The sequence below is a fragment of the Lactuca sativa genome, chromosome 3 (genome assembly GCF_002870075.4).
Source record: "Lactuca sativa cultivar Salinas chromosome 3, Lsat_Salinas_v11, whole genome shotgun sequence".
Lineage (NCBI taxonomy): Eukaryota > Viridiplantae > Streptophyta > Magnoliopsida > Asterales > Asteraceae > Lactuca > Lactuca sativa.
Genome location: NC_056625.2, coordinates 6,595,918 through 6,618,419, shown reverse-complemented (window position 1 = coordinate 6,618,419; position 22,502 = coordinate 6,595,918). Strand labels below are relative to the sequence as shown.

The following is a 22,502-nucleotide window of genomic DNA, read 5'->3' as shown; positions in this document are numbered from 1 at the left end:
TTGCATGTACACCCTAGATCTACCCTTTTTGGTGCATTTTGAGCCCTAAAACCCTCTTTAGTGAGTATCTACACATAAAGTTGGAAACTTTACGTGTTATTCATGCTCTAGGAACCCAGATCTGTGGATAGCATAAGCTGGATTCAAGCAAAATCGACCATATAGAGACTGCATGGTAGCGACTCGACGAGTCGTTCATCTGACTCGGCGAGTCTACTCGCGAGTCTCCGAGTTTGTCCCCTTTTTCGTTGTGTCGAGTAGAGTAGTGAGTCACGGGGTGTGACTCAGTGAGTTGGAAGCCAAACTCATCCATGAAGGAACTCGGCGAGTCATTGCCCTGACTCGGCGAGTTCAAGGCAATCTCCATAGATCAAGATCAGACTCGGCGAGTTGTTCATACAACTCGACGAGTCGCAGCATAAGTGTTCATCAGATGAAGATGAACTCGGCGAGTTGTTCATACAACTCGGCGAGTAGGATGAAGGACTTGAACATCAGTTTGGAAGGAGAACTCGTCGAGTAAACGCCTAACTCGACGAGTAGAGACGGGATCCAGGTCAGTCGATTGGACAGGGACTCGGCGAGTTGGCGAGCTAACTCGGCGAGTTGGGTCAACCTAAAGTTGACTCTGACTTTCACTTGGGGCATGATCAGGGGTAAAATGGTCATTTTACCCAAAGGACAGTTAGCAGTGTTTGATTGAGTATATTGTGCCACATAAATTGCATAAATATATATATATATATATATATATATATATATATATATATATATAAATAAATTTTCTACCAAATTTAAATATATACATGAAAAATCAAGTAGAAAATAATTATCAGATTGATATTTAAGGTAAAATAGATCAACCAAAGAGAAAAAATATATATACACGAGTTTAAATTAGATAAAAGAAAAAGCAAAAAGTATAATTTCAACCAAGTAATTACTAATGAGTTAGGTTACTTAGATCAAATTTTATGTATTATAAACTATATTATAAATATACGTTCTGTATTGTTTTTATATATTAATATATGTCGGGGGCGGGTACAGGGTTGGGGATTAAGGGTATCCCCATCCCCACTTTTTTTATTCGGGTATTCCCCATCCCCGTCCCCATCCCCGGTCAACCTGGGGATTCCCCAGTCAAAACGGGTGCGGATTTCGGGTTCCCCATTGGGTATGGGGCTTTTTTCCATCCCTATGTTGTGGGAATTACAACCGGAGGATTTCCGGAGTAGCAGCAACAGCAGTAGACAGTCAGTTCCCGATCAGATCAGCAGCTACTTCGAGGTGAGTTACCTTCTAGTAGCGGTGGGTCTACGGCCACAATGCCGGCCCACCAGTAGGAGTCGTATGTTAGATGATTGTCTTTGTGATATCATCTAGGTTTGCTACTACATGATATGTTTTATGTTAGCATGATATGTTATATGTGATAGAAGTAGAGATCGGTTGTTAGGACCGAAGGGTAGTTCAGACACCCCAAAAATGTCTGACAGTATGTGATGATATGTTTGCATGCTGGCTTGTTATGTTATATGCGATAGAGGTAGTAGGAGGGGACCAGTCCCCGAGTTCGGTTGTTAGGACTGAAGGGTAGCCCAGACACCCCAGATATGTCTGATAATATGTTATGTATGATATATGTGTAAGTAGCAGTAGGGGGTGAAACAGTCCCCGAGGATCGGTTGTCAGGACCGACGGTTAATCAGCACCCCAGAATAGCTTGACACGGGTAGTCAGCACCCCAGAATGGCTTGACACGGGTAGGACGGCACCCCAGAATGGCCGCACGGGTAGTCGGCACCCCAGAATGGCCGTACCGGGTAGTCAGGCACCCCAGAATAGTCTGGCAGTATGTATGTTATGTGTTTGTATGGTATGTGGTACGATGGGGGGGGGGAACTCACTAAGCTTTGTTCTTACAGTTTATAGTTTTGGTTTCAGGTACCTCTTCATCAAAGGGGAAAGCGGTAGCGGCACATCATGCACACACACTGGTTTCCGCATTTACGAGATTTCTCTGGGATTTATACTCTGATATTTCGATTGGTTGTATGATTTGGCTTTTAGACATGGTTTACGTTGTGATGTGGTTTGATCAAACAATGTTTTTAATTATTAATGCTTTCTAAAGTAATGTTTTAAAAACGAAATTTTTGGACGTGAAAATTGGGTCGTTACACATTCACTAGGCACGACATCTCATATGTCATGCAATAAATATGTTTGTTTATGCATGATCCTTAGAAACCTCGCATTAATGTTCTCAAACGTATTTTGTGGTATATCCATGGCACTCTTGATTACGAGACTCAAATCTTTGTGTCACCATCGCACGTGCTTACAACTTATTCAGATGCATATTGGGTGGGTTGTCCTACTACAAATCCTTCAACACCAGGATATTGTGTATTTTTTGACGACAATATGCTATCTTGGTCCTCCAAATGACAAGTCATCATTTCTCGCTTCTACGCTGAAGCCAAATACCAAGTTTTGCCAATATCGTTAATGGAATTAGTTGGTTACGTAATCTACTACGCGAGCGATGCTGTTTTTCTAACTAAAGCCACAATCATTTGTGGTGACAACGTTTGCGATATGTACCTAGACTATAACCATATCCGGTATCTACACACCAAACACATTAAGATCAATATATATTTTGTTTGAGACAGTAGTTATGGGACATGTCCGGGTTCTTCATATCCCTGCGTCACCTTGGTATGCAGATCCAATTTAAACTTTCAATCGGCCATCTTCCGTCCCAACTACATGAATTTGTTAGTAGATAATGTTATGTGTTTATGTATGCATTCTTGGCACATGGCCATGTGTGTAGCCATTGTTCTATTTCTATGTATTATTCAATAATGAGAAGATACATAGATATTTTTAAAAGAAATAATCTCCATCAAATATCATATGTTCGTTAGTGCTATTTATGATTCTATTATTCTATAAGCCTCAATGCTTGATTCACCATTTATTGATTCCGAATTCACACTATATAACATACCATTTTACTAGGAGATCCTTATGCAAGAAAATGGTAATGAGAATAATCTTTAATGGATTTTCCTTTTCCTGTTATGGTATAAAATAAAGGGTAAATAGGTATTCCCCCCAAACCGAAAAAATAAATAAATAAATAATTACCATATACGCCATTCTCATTCCTTTTTATGGTATAAAGAAATAAAAAAAAGAATTTACATGATGAGTAAGATATTTTTGGTAAATGCCAATTCCATAGACGCCCATTTTCTTGGTAACCATAAATATTGTTTGATGAAATAGAATTAATAGAAATAAATTTAAAACCAACCGGCGTAAATGTTAGACAATGGAAAAGCCAATTGAGGCGGTGTTTGTTACTTAAATGCGGGCCGTGTTGCCGTCATTATTTCGGTCGGCAATTCCACTCCATTGTAACTAGTGATTATAAATTTATAATTATAATTTATAAACTAACCTTAAACATAAATTTAACTAGAACTTGCTTCTTTATAACTGCTGGTGCCACGTCACACCATACAATGTGTTTAGAGTCGAAGTAAAGCAAAGGAGGTGCTCGATTTAAACGGCCGCGTCATCCATCCTAGCTGGCACTGGGCCCAATTTTAACCTAAAATGAATTATTTAATTTTTTTTTTTTGAAAAGATGGCAATTCCCAGGCTTTTTCTTTGAGGTGTCAAGTTGACTTGTAAAGAAAGAAATTCGAAAAACGGGCACTCGGATTCGGGCAGCGTATGTTACGCCATGTGCCTGTTTCATGCTTAAAGAGTAAATATTTCCTTTTTATTACCATTAATAAAAAAAACTGATAATATAAATACCAGGTAACGGATGCCATAATACCCAAAGGCGTGGTTCAGATCCTAGAGAGAGAAAGTAACAGCTCTATTTTCCATGGCGATTTAGTCAAGAATTTCTTCGATTTTGGGTTCTCTGTTAGCTGTAAACCGCTATTTCCTTTGTTTAAATCGTTCCCAAAGCAACAAGACTTGGAATCAAGACCTATTTCATCTCTTATTTCTGATCTGCATAATACTATCTATCTCCTGAAAGGAAGACGAAGCCAAAATGATGCAGATGGACAGGAGACCTTATATGGATGAGTTTGAAAAGCTACTTGTGCGAATGAACACTCCAAGGTCAGCATCTCCTCTGTTACTTCTTAGATATTAAGTTCCGTATGTGTAATCTGATGACCTAATTAAACACCCGAGAGTAATTTTTCAAATTCTGTCGACATATTTGATATATCTGCGTTTTTCCGACCGGAAATTTTTAATTCACTTTCTTCAACTGCTACTACAAGCTTAGTGTTCTAATCACGGTATGTTTGAAGGGAAACAACGATCTGTTATTGGATGATTATAATAATAATATAAAACTGATTTCTGATTTTTTTTTTCCAAGTCTCCCAAAATTGTAAAGATAAAATTAGTTCTAATTTGTTCCACAATCCAATTTTGACTTTTCAAAGACCAATTCCTTTTCCTGTCTCTAATTTCCAGTTCAAAGTTCGAATTTTCTTTCACGCTATGCTTTCCCACGACAAGTCTTAATCAACTTTTTTCTGTCAATCTCAGGGTCATGATCGACAATGCCGGTTGTGTAAACGCAACCCTAGTCATGGTAAGTTTGAATTCTTAGAGTTGACCAATTTCCATATTAAATCAATTTATAATTCGACAATTAAACTAATCCTTTTTTTTAATAATTTTTAGATTGATAGTGCCAGAAAAGATAGAATTCTTCTAGAGGCTGTTCAAGTGCTTACAGATTTGAATCTTCTGATTAAAAAAGGCTATGTCTCATCCGATGGAAGGTGGAACATGGATGGTAATTAAGCTTTTATATTTATTTATTTTTTTCGATAATTTTGTTCATGTAGAATTAACAGTTGATAATTAACTGTTTTCATCTCGTTATCTACAGTTTTTCATGTTACCGATTTGGGTGGTAACAAATTGACGGACAACAACATCATCAATTGCATTCAACATGTAATTTACTTTTTTCCTTTTACCTTTTTCTTTAAGATTTATTTCTTAAATAAAAATATTTAAGTTTACCATAATCTTATTTCTTTTCAGTCACTCGGTACAATTCGCAACACAAGATCCAAATCGATCGATGGAATGACAGCAATCGAGTTAACCGGGACCGACCGAGTCGGCCTTCTCTCCGAAGTTTTTGCGGTTCTTTCGGAACTCAAATGTGATGTGGTTGAATCCAAAGTATGGACACACAATGGCCGGATCGCGGCTCTCATTTACTTAAAAGATTGTGATTCCGGATGCTCGATTGAAGATTCTCAAAAAATTGAGAAAATAGAAGCGAGGTTAAGAAACGTACTTAAAGGGGATAACGATATCCGAAGTGCAAAAACTTCGGTTTCAATGGCAATCACTCACACTGAGAGACGACTTCACCAAATGATGTTTGCAGACCGTGATTACGAGCGGTCTGCAAACATAAAAACCAGTGGCGAATGCGATCATTCGCCACTGGTTTCTGTTCAAAATTGTTTGGAGAAAGGGTATTCGGTTCTAAACATTCAGTGCAAAGATCGTCCTAAGCTTTTATTCGATGTTCTTTGCACTTTAACCGATATGCAATATGTCGTGTTTCACGCAACCATTAACACCACAGAAACCGGAGCGTATTTGGTATATATTCTCATACCATTTTGGCATAAAATCGTTTTTTTTTTGTTTATTTTGCTAAATATTCCGTGTTTCTTATGGTTTAGGAATTCTTTATTAGACATATGGATGGAACCCCGATTAGTTCGGAAGCCGAAAAGCAGCGCGTGACACTTTGCTTGCGGGCCGCCATTGAGAGAAGAGCATCCGAGGTATGAAGTTTACACTGATTGTTTAACTGATTAAGTCCATTAAGTAAAAAAGAAACAGTCAGCTTAATTATATATATTTTTTCTAGGGTGTGAGGCTTGAGCTATGTACGATGGATAGACCGGGGCTATTAGCAGAAGTGACACGAACATTTAGAGAAAACGCGTTAAATGTGACAAGAGCCGAAATATCAACAACAATGGGAACGGCTTTAAACATATTTTATGTGACGGATGCACTTGGGAATGACGTGGATTCAAGAATGATAGAATCGGTCCGACAAGGAATCGGGTCGGATTGCCTAAGGGTAAAGGAACTACCATTTAGGAATCAACAAAAAGGAGAGAATGAAGAACAACATGGAGGTGGAAGTGGACTTGGTGGGGCGGTTTTGTTGTCACTTGGGAGTTTAGTTAAAAAGAATCTTTATAATTTAGGGCTGATAAAGTCGTATTCTTGAGAATAAAAAAAAAAAAGAAAAAAGATTTAAGATTTGTGTTTTGTACAGAAGAGAGATGAAAGAAATATTATTGGTGAAGGTTGGTGATTAGTAGGTGGACACATACATATGTTAGGTTTGGGTTGATGAAATGAAAGGGGGCCACATTACACATAGATAGAAGAAGGGGAAATGGATTGATGGGTAATTATTTAGGTAGGTGATTGGTTTACACTTGCATCCATTTGTTCCCTAATAGACATTAGTTAGTAGTTAGTAGTTTGTACATACAACTTATTTTATATCTACTACAATTACTGTTTGACCAATTTGACTCTGCTTTATAATATTATATGTGTATATATTAATTTGTATGATGGAAAAAAAAGGTAGTAACGTGCAAAGTGAAAAAACAATGACATATATTGACATGATTGATGGAATTGGATGATATTTGAGGATTAAGATGGTTCGGCTTTAATCCCTTAAAATCTTTTGGAAAGATTTCGCTACGATTGCAACATCTTGGAATCAACGCTCTTTCTAAAAGGTTTTTGTCATGTGAGAAAACCAGTTCTATTTCTTTGGGTAGCCATTTCTTTTTTGGACAACAGACACGTCTTTACTTATATAACCTCAAAAGATGAAGTATTTATTTATTTTTAAGCCCGCTCCCCTTTTCTTTTATAATTTTGATTCGAGTAAATTACACAAATGGTCCCTATAGTTGGGATTAATTTGTATGTTTGGTCTCTAACTTATTTTTTTTTAAGTCCGAAGACCCTACTATTTGTTTTTGTTGCGTGTTTGGTGTCTATCTTACCTAAAGAGACTATTTTGTCATTGATTTTTTAATTTATTTAAATAAATTAAAAATAAAAGGGTAAAATAGTCTTTTTAGGTAAAACAGAGATCAAACACACAACAAAAACAAATTGTAAGGACCTTTCGAATTAAAAAAAAATACATTAGATACCAAACGTACAAATTAACCCAAACATAGAGACCATTCGTAAATTTACTCTTGATTCTTATCATTATAATGCATGACTAATTGAATTCATAGAGTTCATTAGAAATTGAAAAATGAAAAATGTATATTTTTTACCGAACGAAAACATTGTGAGCAGTTAAAATGGCGTTACTATTCAATATCAAAATAAAAATAAATAAATAATTAAATTAGAGGTTGAATATTAGGTTTTGGTTTTTTCTTTTTCATGAAACCGCATTTCTAAACATTCACCTTTTTTTATGGTAAAGTTAGTTAAGGTTCATTTTCTAGAAAAAATGAAATGGCCTAAAAAGTAAAAACATCATACTTAAAATGGGGTTTTTAACAATAAAAATTGGAAATATATTAATTACGAAGAGTCCTTTTATAAATATTTTTGGAAAGTAAGATAAGTTATTACAATCTATTTTTATAAAAAAGAAAGAACTACTATGAAAGTTCATTTGTCACTGACAACAAAATGCTTCTAACATAACAATATCAGATGTTGTTATCTTTAAAATTGAAGATTCAAAGTTTCATATGATACATAGATGAAGTAAGGAGTATGTTACGAATATGTTAGATTTGTAGTTTAATTTTTTTTTTGCCACTTAGAACATTTATAGGTGTGAGTTGAATGAAACAGTTGAATAATATTACAAATTTATTTGTCATTCAATAGATATAACTTTATGATCGTAAATTGTCACTTTAACCTTCAATGGACTTAAAATTTAATGCTCATTCATTGGATTTTTAAATGAAAAAAATGAAAGTTTTTAAGTCTTAAATAAATATTGTGCATTAGTTTTTTTTATAGCGTTTCATTGAACTTTATAGAGTTCAATGTCGGGGACAGGTAATCAGCTCCCCTCTTCCCTCTTTTATCCCCTCCCCTATATGAGATTTTAAATATATATATATATATATATATATATATATATATATATATATATATATATATATATATATATATATATATAACATTTTTAAATATATAATTATATAAGTATATTTTTTAATAAATATTATTATAAATAAAAAATAATTATCAATACTTAATCAACGTTGCAATTAAATTGTCAAACAATAAAACTAAAACAATAATAATTATTATACATATTTAACCATTAAAACTAGAACGATAATAATTATTATACATATTTAGACGTTAAAACTAGAACGATAATAATGATTATACATATTTAGTCATTAGAACTAGAATGATGATTATACATATTTAGCCGTTCGATATACGGGGTGACCCATACAGTACATGGACGTTTGCAATGAATCCATTGTAGCGCAATAGGAGGCACCAGGTACTCTCCTTCTAGCTCTAGTTTGACATAATGATTACCATAGACGAGGCCAATTGCAATAACAATGCGTTCATGAGCTGGTGGTGGAGTAGACCGAAGTGGTAAGTATGTTGTGTTGGCATGTTGGCGAAAACAATGTAATACCATGTTATATCTTGAAGCAATTAGGACACCTGTATCAGGCATAATCATCCAGTTTTGAAGCGACGCTTCTTCGCCAAAGAAATTCAAAGAGTTATATAGTTGAAACCGATATTCACTTCCAAACATATCGCCATATTCAGTAGTATGTGTTTCACTTGCAAGTTGTAAAATAAGTTATGAATTATTTTTTGAAATTTGTAAAAATTATAAACAAAGTGATGTTTTTGCAAGTTGTAAAAAAACTGATGAATTATTTTTCGAATTTTGTAAAAGTTATATGAAGTGATATGTTATTCTTTTAAATTAATAGGGCTATATAAAATTTAAGTTATTGTTTGTTACCAAAAATTAAAATACTTAAATGTGTTATAAAAGAATAATGAAAACATTGTTAATAATTATAAATAAATTGAAAAACTTCAAAAGTAAAGGGACCATAAGTCTAAAATAGAGAGTTTGTATGTAAAAAAAACAGGCGATTGATAAAATGGAAAAAGAAAAGCACGTGTGATATAGGTTTGATAGGGGGGGGGGGGATAACAGGACCCTTTAATGTCTTCTAAGAAAATATCAATAAAGTTGTATGAACTGTAGAATGATGATGTGACAATTCATTAAACTATGTAGAGTTCAATGCCTTGTGGATTCCCTAAGGTTGTGTGGTATATGTTGTACTTGTAAAGTCACGAGCATGGTGCCTACGTAGCATGCATTAATAACGCGCATACACCACCCATGTGTTTCGTGGCGTGATAACTCGTGGTCATTGTCATAGGCTGTAATGTGTGAATGCTCCTTCATCCTTCTTTTTCTCTTCTTCTTCCTTTTCTTTTCTGGGTGATGACCCCCATCCCTCTTATAACATGGTGAAGAGGCGTTGTTGAGGCGGCGGAAGGTGCTCTGTGAGGGCATCGTAAGTATACCTTAAAGCCTAATGTGGTAAAATATCAAAGCCCTTAAAGGGTTTTTCATCGGAGATACTATGAAACAACATATAAATTGTAACATCCCAAAAATCATGACAAAAAATTTCGTTTTTAATTGTTAATAAAACCATAGTTATCAAACCATTCCATCAAAACATGAGTCAAAGTATTTCAAAACATTATTATCATAGTTTTCAAATCAAAACATCAGAGTAAACATCCCATGCTAAACATCATGGTGTGTGCAATGCAGTCATCCTGAGCCCTTTTCTTTGCAACTGGAAGCATCTGAAACCAAAATTGAAAATCGTAAGCACGAAGCTTAGTGATTCTCCCAAAACTACCACATACCATACACATAAGCACATAAAGGCCCCCGCCCCTTCCTTGCGCCCCGCCCAACATCAGACAGTGTCGGCATCAGGCCCCACCTAGCATCAAGACCCGCTCGGTATACAGATCTGTTTCTCCTAGGCCCCGCCTGCTATACACATACAAACAGTATCATATAATCATGCTAGCACATAAAGAATCATACACAGTACTACATGCTCTAGTCTTAAGGCCTCGCATATCATGAGCCCCACCCTTACTCTGCTAATGATGAGATATGGAACCCCGTCCACACTCAGCTAGTGATGAGATACGGGACCCGCCCACACTCACCTCCCTACCAGGCACATACAAGTATCATAATGACAACAAGTATAACTAAACATGCACATAGTCATCGGGTACCACCTGACATCGAACCGTAGTCTGGAATTATACATATAAACATTCCTCGGGGCCCGCCCGACATCGGACCGTAATCCGGAAAGCATATAGACATTCCTCGGGCATCGCCCAACATCAGACTGTAATCTAGAAACATGCAAATACAGACACATCGGTCTGTATACGCGGTTCATGAGATCCATGAACGCGGAATGAGCATTGGTGAACTCAAATGGCATCACCACGAACTCGTAATGACCAAGTGAGTCTGAAAGGCTGTCTTCTTCACATCATCGTCCCTGGCTCGCATCTGGTGATAACCTGATCGCAGATCTATCTTAGAGAACCAAGATGCACCCTGTAGCTAGTCAAATAGATCATCAATCCTCGGAAGGGGATAACCATTCTTCACCGTTACCTTAGTCAACTCCCGGTAGTCTATACACATCCGATGAGACCCGTCCTTCTTCTTCACAAACAGAATCGGGGCTCCCCAAGGTGAACTGCTCGACCTGATAAATCCCTTCTCTAACAGCTCCTGCAGCTGTGTAGACAACTCCTGCATCTCGGGAGGAGCCAACCGATACGGTGCCTTGGTTATCAGAGCCGCACCTGGAATTAGGTCAATCATGAACTCTACCTGTCTCTCCGAAGGGATCCCAGGTAAATCCTCCGAGAGAACATCCGGATACTCCCATAAAACTTGCATATTGCTCACAGTCGCCTAACCCTCTTCCCGGGTATCCATAACGTAGGCGAAAAAACATGTACATCCCTGATGAAGGTAGCATCTGGCTCTCGCTGCTGAACACATGACCGGTCCACGTTGTGGTCTCTCACCCTGAATCACCAGCTCTCCCCTACTTGGGGTCTTAACCCAAACCAACTGCTGCTCACAGTCGATCACCGCCCTATTAGGGCTCAACCAGTCCATGCCTATGATGACCTTGTTCCCACGCAAAGGAATGGGAACCAAATCCACGAGATAGCACTCGCCACACATCCTCAACACGCAATCCCTATAAATCTCTGATGCTCGGACGGATCGGTCGTCTATAATCTCGACCTCTAAAGGACAATCCAACATGCCCAAAGACTCAGCAAATCTCTTGCTGAGTGCAAGAGATACGAATGATCGGGTAGCCCCTGATTCAAATAATACAAGTACAGGGATGCCGCTGACATGGAACGATCCTATACAAAATACATAGAATAGAAATATCAAAACTGACATCATAAAAGTTAGGGAGATGAAAACATACCCGTCACCACGTCTGGTGCAACATGCGCCTCCTCGACAGTCAGCTGGGGGGCTCGGATCCTCACCACAGGAGCATCTGACTTGCCCTGGTGGCCATCTTTGATCCGCAAGGTCGATGGAGCTAACGCCGCCACTGGCGCTCCTAATACCAATCTCGGGGAGTTGGCCTTTTTATGGCTTCGTTGATTACAATGAAATCAAAGCATGTATGATGTCTGAATGGTGGAGGTATGGGCAGTACAATCCCTTCTAAAGTGACCCAACTTGCCACACTTATAGCAGCCTGATCCCCCTAATCTGCAAACTCCCTCATACGTCTTGCCGCATTTCCTACAGTGGCTCCGGCCCTGCTGTCCCTTCGACCTCGAGTCGAACCCCTTGGGTTTTCTTCACCAAAACCCAAATGTCTGCCCGGTCCCCGCCTTCCTCTTCCTGATTTGCTCTATATCAATCCCCTTTCTCATTCCCTGGCTATCATATCATCCAAGGTCGGGCACGCCGAATAGCTGACATATTTCCGAATGCCAGCTCTCAACATATTGTGGTATCGGGTTTTCATCATCTTCTCATCACCCACATACTGGGGCACCAACAAAGCCCTCTCCCTGAACTTGGCGGTAATCTCTGCCACTGTCTTTGTAGTCTGTCTCATATCTAAAAACTCCATGTCTACCTGCTGAACCTCCACAGCTAGCGCAAACTTTGCTCGGAATTTGGTCACAAAATCCGACCACGTCATAGCCTTAATGGCTGGGGCTCCCAAAGTATCACCGACTGCCTCCCATTAGTCTCTAGCTCGCTCCCTCAAACACTTAGCAGCAAATTTGACCTTCGACCCCTCAGGGCAGAAGCTCGTCATCAGTACAGACTCAATGTCTGAGATCCATTGCCTAGCCACAATGGGGTCTTTCACCCTGCAAAATTCTGGTTTTCCGCATCCTCTGAAAACCTTGAAGGAGAGCGTACGAGTACTCGAATGGCCAGGTGTCATGTCGCTCCTGAATGCCTAAGGCGATCCTCCATCATCTCAATGATACCCTCCTTGATCGACCCGAAAATCACCAGGGTTGACTCAAGGATGCCTCTCGTAATATCGGATGCAATAAACTCGCGCAATCCATAATCAACTGGTTCGGAACTCGTACCCGAACCTAACCTAGACCCTAAACCCCCTGCTCCGTGACGTGTCACCACCATTCTGAAACAAAACACATAATCTTCAGGGTCATACATTTCATCGAGAGGTCTCACACTCTGCCATTCTTGGTTCCCCTCAGCTCCCTAAGAGTCAAGTACGGATCGTCTGCTTTCAGTAGTACGTGCCCATACTACCTTCCACATCTATCCGTACTTTCCTCCTGGTTTACCTTGGTTTACCAAAGTCGCTTCCTATCCATGAATACAATTCTCAATCAAATAGCTTCCATCACTAATCTCTTCCTAGGCTTGCCCTAAGGTAATCTCCGACCCACTATGTACGATTAGCTACATAAGAAGTCCCTGTGATATTGCCATATTTATACATGTTTTTAGGCAATATTTACTTATATTTTTATTGATATTTTGGTTATTTGCATTGAATAATGGTACTTATAAGCTTGAATTGTTCTTTTCAGCCAAGTAGAAGCATTTTTGGAGAAAAGGACTAAAAATGACAAAACATGGAACTTTGGAGGCTTGGAGAATAAAAGAAGAAAGAAGCTTACGTAATCTGCTGACTTCACGTCGTGAGGCTTATAGATTCATGACGTGAACATAAATCTCCCAGTAGATAGACATCATGAAGAAGAGTCCTTAGCCAACTCGGATATATACTATTCATATCGTGAGACTTATCTATTCATGACGTGAATTCGGAAAAATCAGAAGCTATATATATGCTTACTCCTTACGAATTGAGGAACTTTTTGGCTGCCTTGAGGGTTCTTGGAGACGATTTTCAGAAGGAGAAAAGTTCTGGAATTGGCAATTAGCATCTAAGGAGAGGAGAAGTTCATATTAGTTTAAGAATTTGGTACACTTTAAACATGACTTTGGATATTAGTTATTTGTGTTTTTTAGCTAGCATGTCCAGCTAAATCTAGCGGCTTCTGTTAGTTAGATGAAGCTGGAACTCATGGTGTAATACTTTAACTTAGATTTACTTGTTGGTTAAGACTTGTGTTTGGATTGATCGAACCTAGCATGTTTGATTTAGTATTTGATTGGTTGATTTCTTATTCTATGTAGTTGATGACCATTAATTTGCATGAATTAGAATACCTGATAATTTAGTGAAAATTAAATTATTAGAGCTAGGATCAAACCAATCTTAGTTAAGCAATTAATTGTTGAATTAGGTTGTGCTAGAGAACTCAAGTGATGAATATAATTGTGTTTTGTTAACCAATCTTACATAGCTCCAATCCATTAAATAATTGATTATGTGTTAACTTAAGCGTGAACATACTTTCATTTACATGAATTAATTAATGTTAGTAGATTTAGAACTAAATTGCTAATACTATCTTAATTGGTAACCAACAGTAATTGTCATAGCTAATTTATAAACCATTGAGGGAAAGTGGATTCGAACTAACAAAAGTGTTTTGTTTACTGATTGAATTTTTGATAAAGAATTAAGTTTATCTAAACTTGCAAAATTAGATAAATCCCATTTCTTTGTTAGTAATTGGGTTAATTTAGTAGTAGATAGATTAATTAGTCAAAACCGTTCCCTGTGATCGACACCCGACTTAACCGACTATTCTATAATTTGACTAGGTACACTGCCTAGGTGCAATTTAGTTAGTTAAGTTAGTTAGGTTATAAATATAAAATAAGGTATAGTTATTTGCACGCATCACCCTGCTATCTCTCCTAACTATCACACAAATACCATTACATATTACTAAGACCCGATAATTCTTTGAATGAGAGGCCCTACCCTACAACGGTTGGAATCAGACGAGAGATACGAAATAGTGCTAGACCTAACCTTCTGAAATTATTAGTCCTTGTAATATGTAACTTAGCGTATTCGTTTACTAGTTAGTTAAAGATAACTAGAAATCCTAAAAGCACAAAGCAATCAACATTCGAGCATTGAGTAACCAAAACCAGGAATATCCTAAACAGACCATCATATCACTGACTAATCAGTACTAGCATGCAGTTCAATAAGCACATATAGTAGGCATACAAGGCATCCTTCCTAGATCCTTAGCCCTAACCTAGCATGTATTTCACATATTCACACTTCATATCATAATATAACATGTATGGCTATCTTGGGGAAAAATTACTTGAGCTCGGCCGATTGCACACATCACACTCCTTGTTCTTTATTAAAAACCATTAATTTTAATTTTAGAAAAATTATTTTTCTTGTAAAAATTTCTCAAACCCTCGATTTGATCAATCCAGACACCCCCAAAGGTGTATCTGAATCCCTCAAACCAAGGCTCTGATACCAACTTGTAACATCCCAAAATTCATGACCAAAAATTCTATTTTTAATTAAGTAATTATAAAACCAATAGTCTGAAAACATCAATAGTATCATCCCATATCAAAACCCATATGTCAATAATCAAAACATGTTATAAGAAAACAACATCAGAATATAACTCCCAAAGATCTCATCTGCGGAAAACGTAGTGTGATGCGCTGCGATCATGCCAGCTCCTTTCCTTTCGAAGAAGAAGTACCTTAAACCAAAACGGAAAACCGTAAGCACGAAGCTTAGTGAGTTACCCCATCATACCACATACCATACAATAAACATATTGCCTAGCATATCCGGGTGCTGGCTTACCCCTTCGGTCTCTTTCAACCGATAACTGTCTAGCATATCAGGGTGTTGGCCTACCGCTTCGGTCTCTTTCAACTGGTAACTGCCTAGCATATCAGGGTGTTGGCCTACCCCTTCGGTCTCTTTCGACCGGTAACTGCCTAACATATATGGGTGCTGGCTTACCCCTTCGGTCTCTTTCAACCGGTTATGGGGTCTTTTTCACCCCTTACCACTACCACATAATATCATAGCATATAAGCACATAAATCATAATAGATAGTGGCATACCAGCCAATTGTCACAAAGACAATCATCTCTACTATAAGCAAATACTAGGAGGCTAACATTGGTGCCTTCGACCTACTCATACCGAGAAGGTAACTCACCTCGGGTACTGGAAAGTAGCTGAAAATCATCGGCTCCGAATATCAACCCAACTCAAGCTCCTAATCATAAAAGATTTCCTTTAATTAGCCTTTCATACTAATAACCCCTTACGGGTCAACTTTGCTCAAGTCAAAGTCAAAGTCAACGCTCCGAGTTGACTCGACTCTTCGAGTTTGCCCTTCAACTCGCCAAGCACTCAAGAATCATATAATCATGAAATCATGATCCAGCTCGTCGAATTTTCCTCCAACTCGCCGAGTTCCTCCTTAACTCACAGAATTGCGATATCATGGGCCGACTCGTCGAGTTTCCCCCCAACTCATTGAGTTTGTCCTTTATAACCAAAATTGAGACACTTCCAATCAACTCGTCGAGTTCCCTTATGAACTCATCAAGTTGTTTAGTTTGTCAACCTTCTTAATGCATTAAGTCCCTAATCTACAAATCAAGGCCCTATCTTTTGGATCCAAGATGGAAATACGTCTAGACGGGTAAAGTTTTCCAAATTTACCCATTAAGGACCTTTCCCCAATGCATAAAACTCAAACCCTAACCCAAAAGGGCTTCGATCTAACTCCAAAAGCCATCAAAACTTCAAGATATGCCATAAGGTCATAGATGTCGATGCTAGGGACAGTTTGGTCACGTAAAGCTCTCATCTTTACTCGCATGCATGAACTAATAGGGTTTAAATGACCAAAAAAATGGTCTAAAAGTTGAATGGGACTTCCATGGCCATAAAGTTGGCACCTTTATGCCATGAAGTCCCCTCAAGACCCTAGATCTGAAGGGTTTGACCAAATGGGACGTCCAGATCCCCACCATCAACATACTTGGACTAAAACATGAAGCAAAACATCTTAAGACTAGATCTAAGCATACCATAGACAAGATTGAAGCTTTATACCTCAGATGAACCAGAAATGAAGCCCAACTGTTGGACCTACTCTCCTCCTACACGTTCTTGCTTCCCTTTCAAGCTTCTTCTTACTCAAACTCACCAAGAATGCACAAGATTATCTCACAATCACCAAAAATGGCTTAGGGTTTTGGACAATGAGGATGGAAATGAGGCCAAAACCTTGGGGTTAAGGTGTTTAAATAGAGTGCAAAACTTTGTAATTAGGGTTTCATTCCTTCCATCCTACTCGTCGAGTTGAGGCCTCCCAACTCGTCAAGTAGGTTTGCAATTCCACAGTCCAATTCATCTCTACTCGACGAGTTTGGGGCCTCCAAATCACCGAGTTTGTATATAAAAGTGAATAATTATAATTTAAATACATACCAGGAACCAAGCGTTACAGGAATGCCCAGGCCCAATCAGTCCTCAGACTGGGATGCCAACATGCAATGGGTCCAATCAGCCATTGGGTTGGAATACCTAGGGTTTGTAGGCCTATCACATCAACCTAACCGCTCATCCCGAGCCTCCATGCCAATGGCTTACAGCCGGCCCGCACCGGGTATCTTGTCCTACTGCACAAAGCAGGATCACCTCAACCCACTACTACCAAATGTTGACATATAAAGAATCAGGATCAAGTAGGCACATAATACATGAAAACAACAATCATACAAATCATTACCACCTACTAGTCCTCATACCACATACTGTCGCACTACTAGCTAACCTTCATGAAATGTGTAACAATAAGTAGCCAAAGGTGAGATAGCCACCCGAACAGATGATCCTACTCTAGAGCCGCAACCAAACAAGGAACGGGCAAGAACATCCAGATCAAGAGTTCTCAGGCTATCCTACATGACTACATCTAGTCCCTAGGGCACTCCACTAGATGATAACCAACAAGTACAAGCAGACATACATATCCATAGATCCTTACCGCATATCAACATCCTACATACCAGGATACAGATCTAACATATCACTACATCATAGTAACATCCTATATACCAGGATATAAATATAACAAATCACTACAACATAGAAACATCCTATATACCATGACACATATCTGAAAGATCACTACAGCATACCAACATACTAAGTACCAACAATCCAAGGAATACATGACCGTATATACTCAGAGGTGAGATAGACACCCAGACAGGTAAGAAAGCCTATATCAAGAGTCCTCAATCTATACTACATGACTATATACAGTCCCTATGACATCCTTCTACTAAAAGATAACAAAAACTAGTGGGTCGGCATTGGTGCCTTGGACCCACAAGTACAATGAGGCAAAACTCACCTGAAATGAAGGAACCCGAAAAACTGAGACACGTTTCCCTTTCTGTGTTGCATGCTCCCACGAATCTGCTAATCATGAAAACCAAGTAAAACCTTAATTAACAGTCCAAAACCCTCAAGTTTGACCTTATGTCAAACTTGGTCAAAAGTCAACAGTCAACAAGGTCAAAGTTAATGACAGTTGCATACGCCCATCATTCTCCTCGTATGCCCAGCGTACGCGAATTGATCTTATTTCTCCATTAAGTACTTTATAATATAAGATATTTTGTCTAGAGCTCAGATCTAGACTCAAAACATCGACTTAAATCATAAAGTTTCCACCTTTATGACTTTCTATGGCTATAAAAGCTCCAAAAGCCAAAAACCTAACTTATTAATCCATTAAGACATCATAACTCTTGCATGGAAGGGATAGAAGGACCAAGTTCACATTTTTATAGTTCATAATAACTTCATAATGGAAAAAGTTTCCAACTTTATCCATTAGAATGGTCCCAACAAACAAGATCTACTCTTTAAGTCTCAAAGGGACAAAAAGCGATTTTTTTTTCAACTTAATCCATTAAATCCAAGTCTCCAACCTTTCAGATTTGAATCAATATGATGTTTAGATGGATAAAGTTTCCAACTTTATCCATAATAAGCTCATAAACTTTCAAGATCTAAACTTTATGCACTTAAAGTGACCAAAAGCTCATAACACCCAAAACTAGCTAGATCTAACAATTTCATCATCAAGATTCAAACGTTATACCTCCAGAAGAAATATCAAGGTGAACAACGTCTAGATTTACAAGCTCCAATGCAAACAACACTTCTCCGATGAGCTCCTTCTTCTCCAAGATGCACCAAGAACACTCCATATCACTTAAAACATCTTATTTTTACTCATAAGGCTCAAACTAGGGTTAGGGTTTCAAGGGAGGATGATGAAGGGGTGAAGGCTGAGAATGGAATGGGTTTGGGGAAGTTAAGGAGCTTAAATAGAGCTTAAACCACAAAAATAGGGTTTGGGTTCTGATCATGTACACCTAACGTACTCCTGGTATGCCTAACGTACCGGGGATGCCTAGTACACCCAGTGTACTCCCCGTATGCGCAACGTACGCGACTATCCCAAAACCACCCTGACTTCAAACAGTCGTAACTTCTTCATTCTAACTCTGTTTTCAACATTCTTTATATCCACAGAAAGGTGTTGAAGAGACCCATAATATTATCTTGATATCTTGGATTAAAAACTTCTCGAACAAAATCTATATTTCATGAAAGAACCCAGACTATGACTTTTCCCTTTTTAGCCTTAGGCCCAAAACACAACTCAAGGGTAAGATATCTCAACCATCATTACCTCCAAGGCTATAGAACTCGCTACTCGGTACCTATTTGACCGACTATTAAGTAAGAAGTACTCAGGAGTACTCAGTGAGTACTCAGATTCATTAATTCATGTAGAAATATTTTTAGGGAAAATATATATGTCAACATCATAAGTTGATTGAAATATATAACAAAATTAGACACATATGAATACATAAAAATGAAAAACACACAATGGTCTCACTTTGTGAGTAATTACTAAAAATTTAAGAAATATATGTAGCAATAATCACGTGTATGTGTGTAAAATAATAAATCATTAAGTATAATATACATATTTATCACCAAGTTAGCCAAGTTTTACAACACTTCTTGCTTCTGTAAGCGACCGATCGAGGAGTACTCGGATTCTGTAACTTGCCTTGGTAAGGATTCGAGTAGGGATTACTCAGCCAAGAAATTTGCCAACTTGGCGAGTTTTACAGCACTGGTTACTTCCTTCCAAAGGGTCTAATTTTTACCTCCTTAAGGCCCAAAGCCTTTACAAAATTGACGTCCGGCCTATGGCCCTGAAATAAGAAATGAAGGGAAATAGGATGTTATAATTCTCCCACACTTAAATTAGATTTCGTCCTCGAAATCAGTTCACGATTCCACCTCATGATGCGACCCTCACATCAACCATACTAACTGAAAACCCATACATTTGATTGACTCTAAACCTCCTCAACCAAACGCCGCCTTGATAATCCCTCACATAAGTGCACCATCGCGACAGAACCAACTGGTCACATACCAAACTAGTTCGTGCTCCTACTTAGCTCTGATAAACCAACTTAGCTATCTATTGACAACACTCAGACTTACTTTTGATCCACTATCTAGAAACAACACTTGGTCTTGCCCCTGATCCATTAACAAACAACAACACTTGGTCCTATCTCTGATCCACTAACCAAAAACAATACTCGGGCCTACCCCCGATCCACTAACCAACAACAACACTCGGCTCAACAAGACTTAACTGATCCTACCAGGTATTCGAGCCATGAATCAGACCTCCATGCCCCAATCAAACAAGAATAGACAAGGAAGCCCTCATCACATCCCTCAACATGGTGTCCTAACACCCTAGAGTCTAACCCACAAACACACCCTACATGTGATGTCACAACTAAAAGTAATATGACTTGAAGGGAAATCCAACAGCTGACGAATGATTTTGATGCAAAACTGGAAGATTTGGTAGTTGCGCGGAAGTCTTGAACTTGGAGAATCTGACTGAGAACCAAACCTTGGCACAAGTTCTTCCCACTAGGAGGTTCCACTCTCCTCCACTTGAGATATGCTAGAGTCTGAAAAATTCAGAATACTTCGATACCCAGACTAACTTGAACCCTACAACTTGATCCCAACTACTTATATCCATATACGCAGGAGAATCTGAACCCACACAACATTCATAAATTTCAATGTGCATACAACCGAGAAGAAAGATGATTAATCCATTCATAACAAGAAATCAATTTAAATAAAGCTGAATAAGATAATTACAGTTAACTGAGCATTCAAGATTACAACTAAACTTTCAAACCCAAACAAAAATTACAAATGAATACCAATGCGACCACAGTTGCTTAATAGAAGATCTGCCAACTCAACTCTCTGTCCTCGGGACTCCGGTCATCCCATGACGACCGTTGGGTAACTGCCAAGCCAAGGGTGTATGATCCAACACCTCACCGAAAATGAGAAAAGGACAACGAGCTCTGATTTGGCCTTCCTAGCCGTAATGGAGACAAACTCGTGCACTTCACCTGCAATCGCTACCAAAATGGACCCCCTTGCCACACCTATGACATATAAAAGATCTGCACCTCCACTCAGCAGCTCCCGAAGTCTAGTCGGCACACTTGAACCGCTTTGCTACAGGCAGGGACTGAACCGGAGCCTGACGTTGCTCCCTCGTCTGGGTATCTATTTCAATCTCTCGCCTCATTGGGGCATCCTGAAGATCAGCGAGGGTATTGAATTGCTGGGTAGACACAAAATGCCAAATATCCGTCTTGAGCATGCTCAAATACCGAGTCATCTGAACCTGCTCCGAAGTAGCGAGCACAGAATAGAAGAAAGCCCTCTTAGTGAACATCTTGGTGATCTTCATCACTAATTCGGTCGTCTGTCTCAGATCCAGCTACTCCTAAGCCAATCTCTCCCACTCCACAACAGGAATATACTCCGCTCTAAACATATCCATAAACTGCTCCCAAGTCACTGTGGCTCGCTTAGCCTGCGAAAAGCCATGGGTCACAAACTCCCACTAATCCTTTGCACCCCAACGAAGAAGATTCGGTGAAAAAATCACCTTCTGGCCCTCGGGAAGGTGAACAAGGTCTGGATCTACAAGCTCAAACTTTATACCTCTAGAAGAAAGATCAAGGTGAACAAGGTCTGGATCTACAAGCTCCAATGCAACCGACACTTCTCCAATGAGCTCCTTCTTCTCCAAGATGCACCAAGAACACTCCAAATCACTTAAAAACACATTCTTTTTGCTCACAAGTCTCAACATAGGGTTAGGGCTTCAAGGGAGGATGTTGAAGGGGTGGAGATTGAGAATGGAATGGGTTTGGGGAAGCTAAGGATCTTAAATAGGGCTAAAACCACGAAAATAGGGTTTGGGTTCTGATCATGCACACCCAGCATACTCCTGGTACGCCCAACGTACAAGGGATGCCTAATACGCCCAACGTACTCCCTGTACGCCCAACATATGTGGCTAACCCAAAATCACCCTGACTTCAAATGGTCATAACTTCTTCGTTCACACTCCCTTTTCGACGTTCTTTATATCCGCGAAAAGGTGCTGAAGAGCCACATAATATTATCTAGATATCTTGGACTAAAAATCTCTCAAAAAAATGCATATTTCATGCAAGAGTCCGATCCAAGCATTAGGGTTTTGCATGCGCACATAGGGAAGTTCTTATGGCTAAAACCCATTAGTGGTATCAGAGCCTAGCTTGGTTTTCATTAAATAGTTGCTTAATTGTCTGAAACTAAACTGCAAAATTCGATTTTTGTGTTTCTGAGTCATGGACTCGGCGAGTTCCATAGTGGACTCG

At 38.8% G+C, this 22,502-nt stretch overlaps 1 protein-coding gene across 1 annotated transcript; it reads left to right on the top strand.

Annotated features, from left to right (window-relative positions):
• The first annotated feature begins 3,849 nt into the window (after positions 1–3,849).
• Positions 3,850–6,639, top strand: LOC111877637 (ACT domain-containing protein ACR8). The gene is made up of 7 exons (XM_023874152.3): positions 3,850–4,161; positions 4,603–4,648; positions 4,741–4,855; positions 4,952–5,019; positions 5,110–5,685; positions 5,769–5,873; positions 5,960–6,639. The coding sequence occupies exons 1-7, from the start codon at positions 4,091–4,093 to the stop codon at positions 6,329–6,331; spliced, it is 1,353 nt and encodes a 450-aa protein (XP_023729920.1). The 5' UTR covers positions 3,850–4,090; the 3' UTR covers positions 6,332–6,639.
• Positions 6,640–22,502: the final 15,863 nt, after the last annotated feature.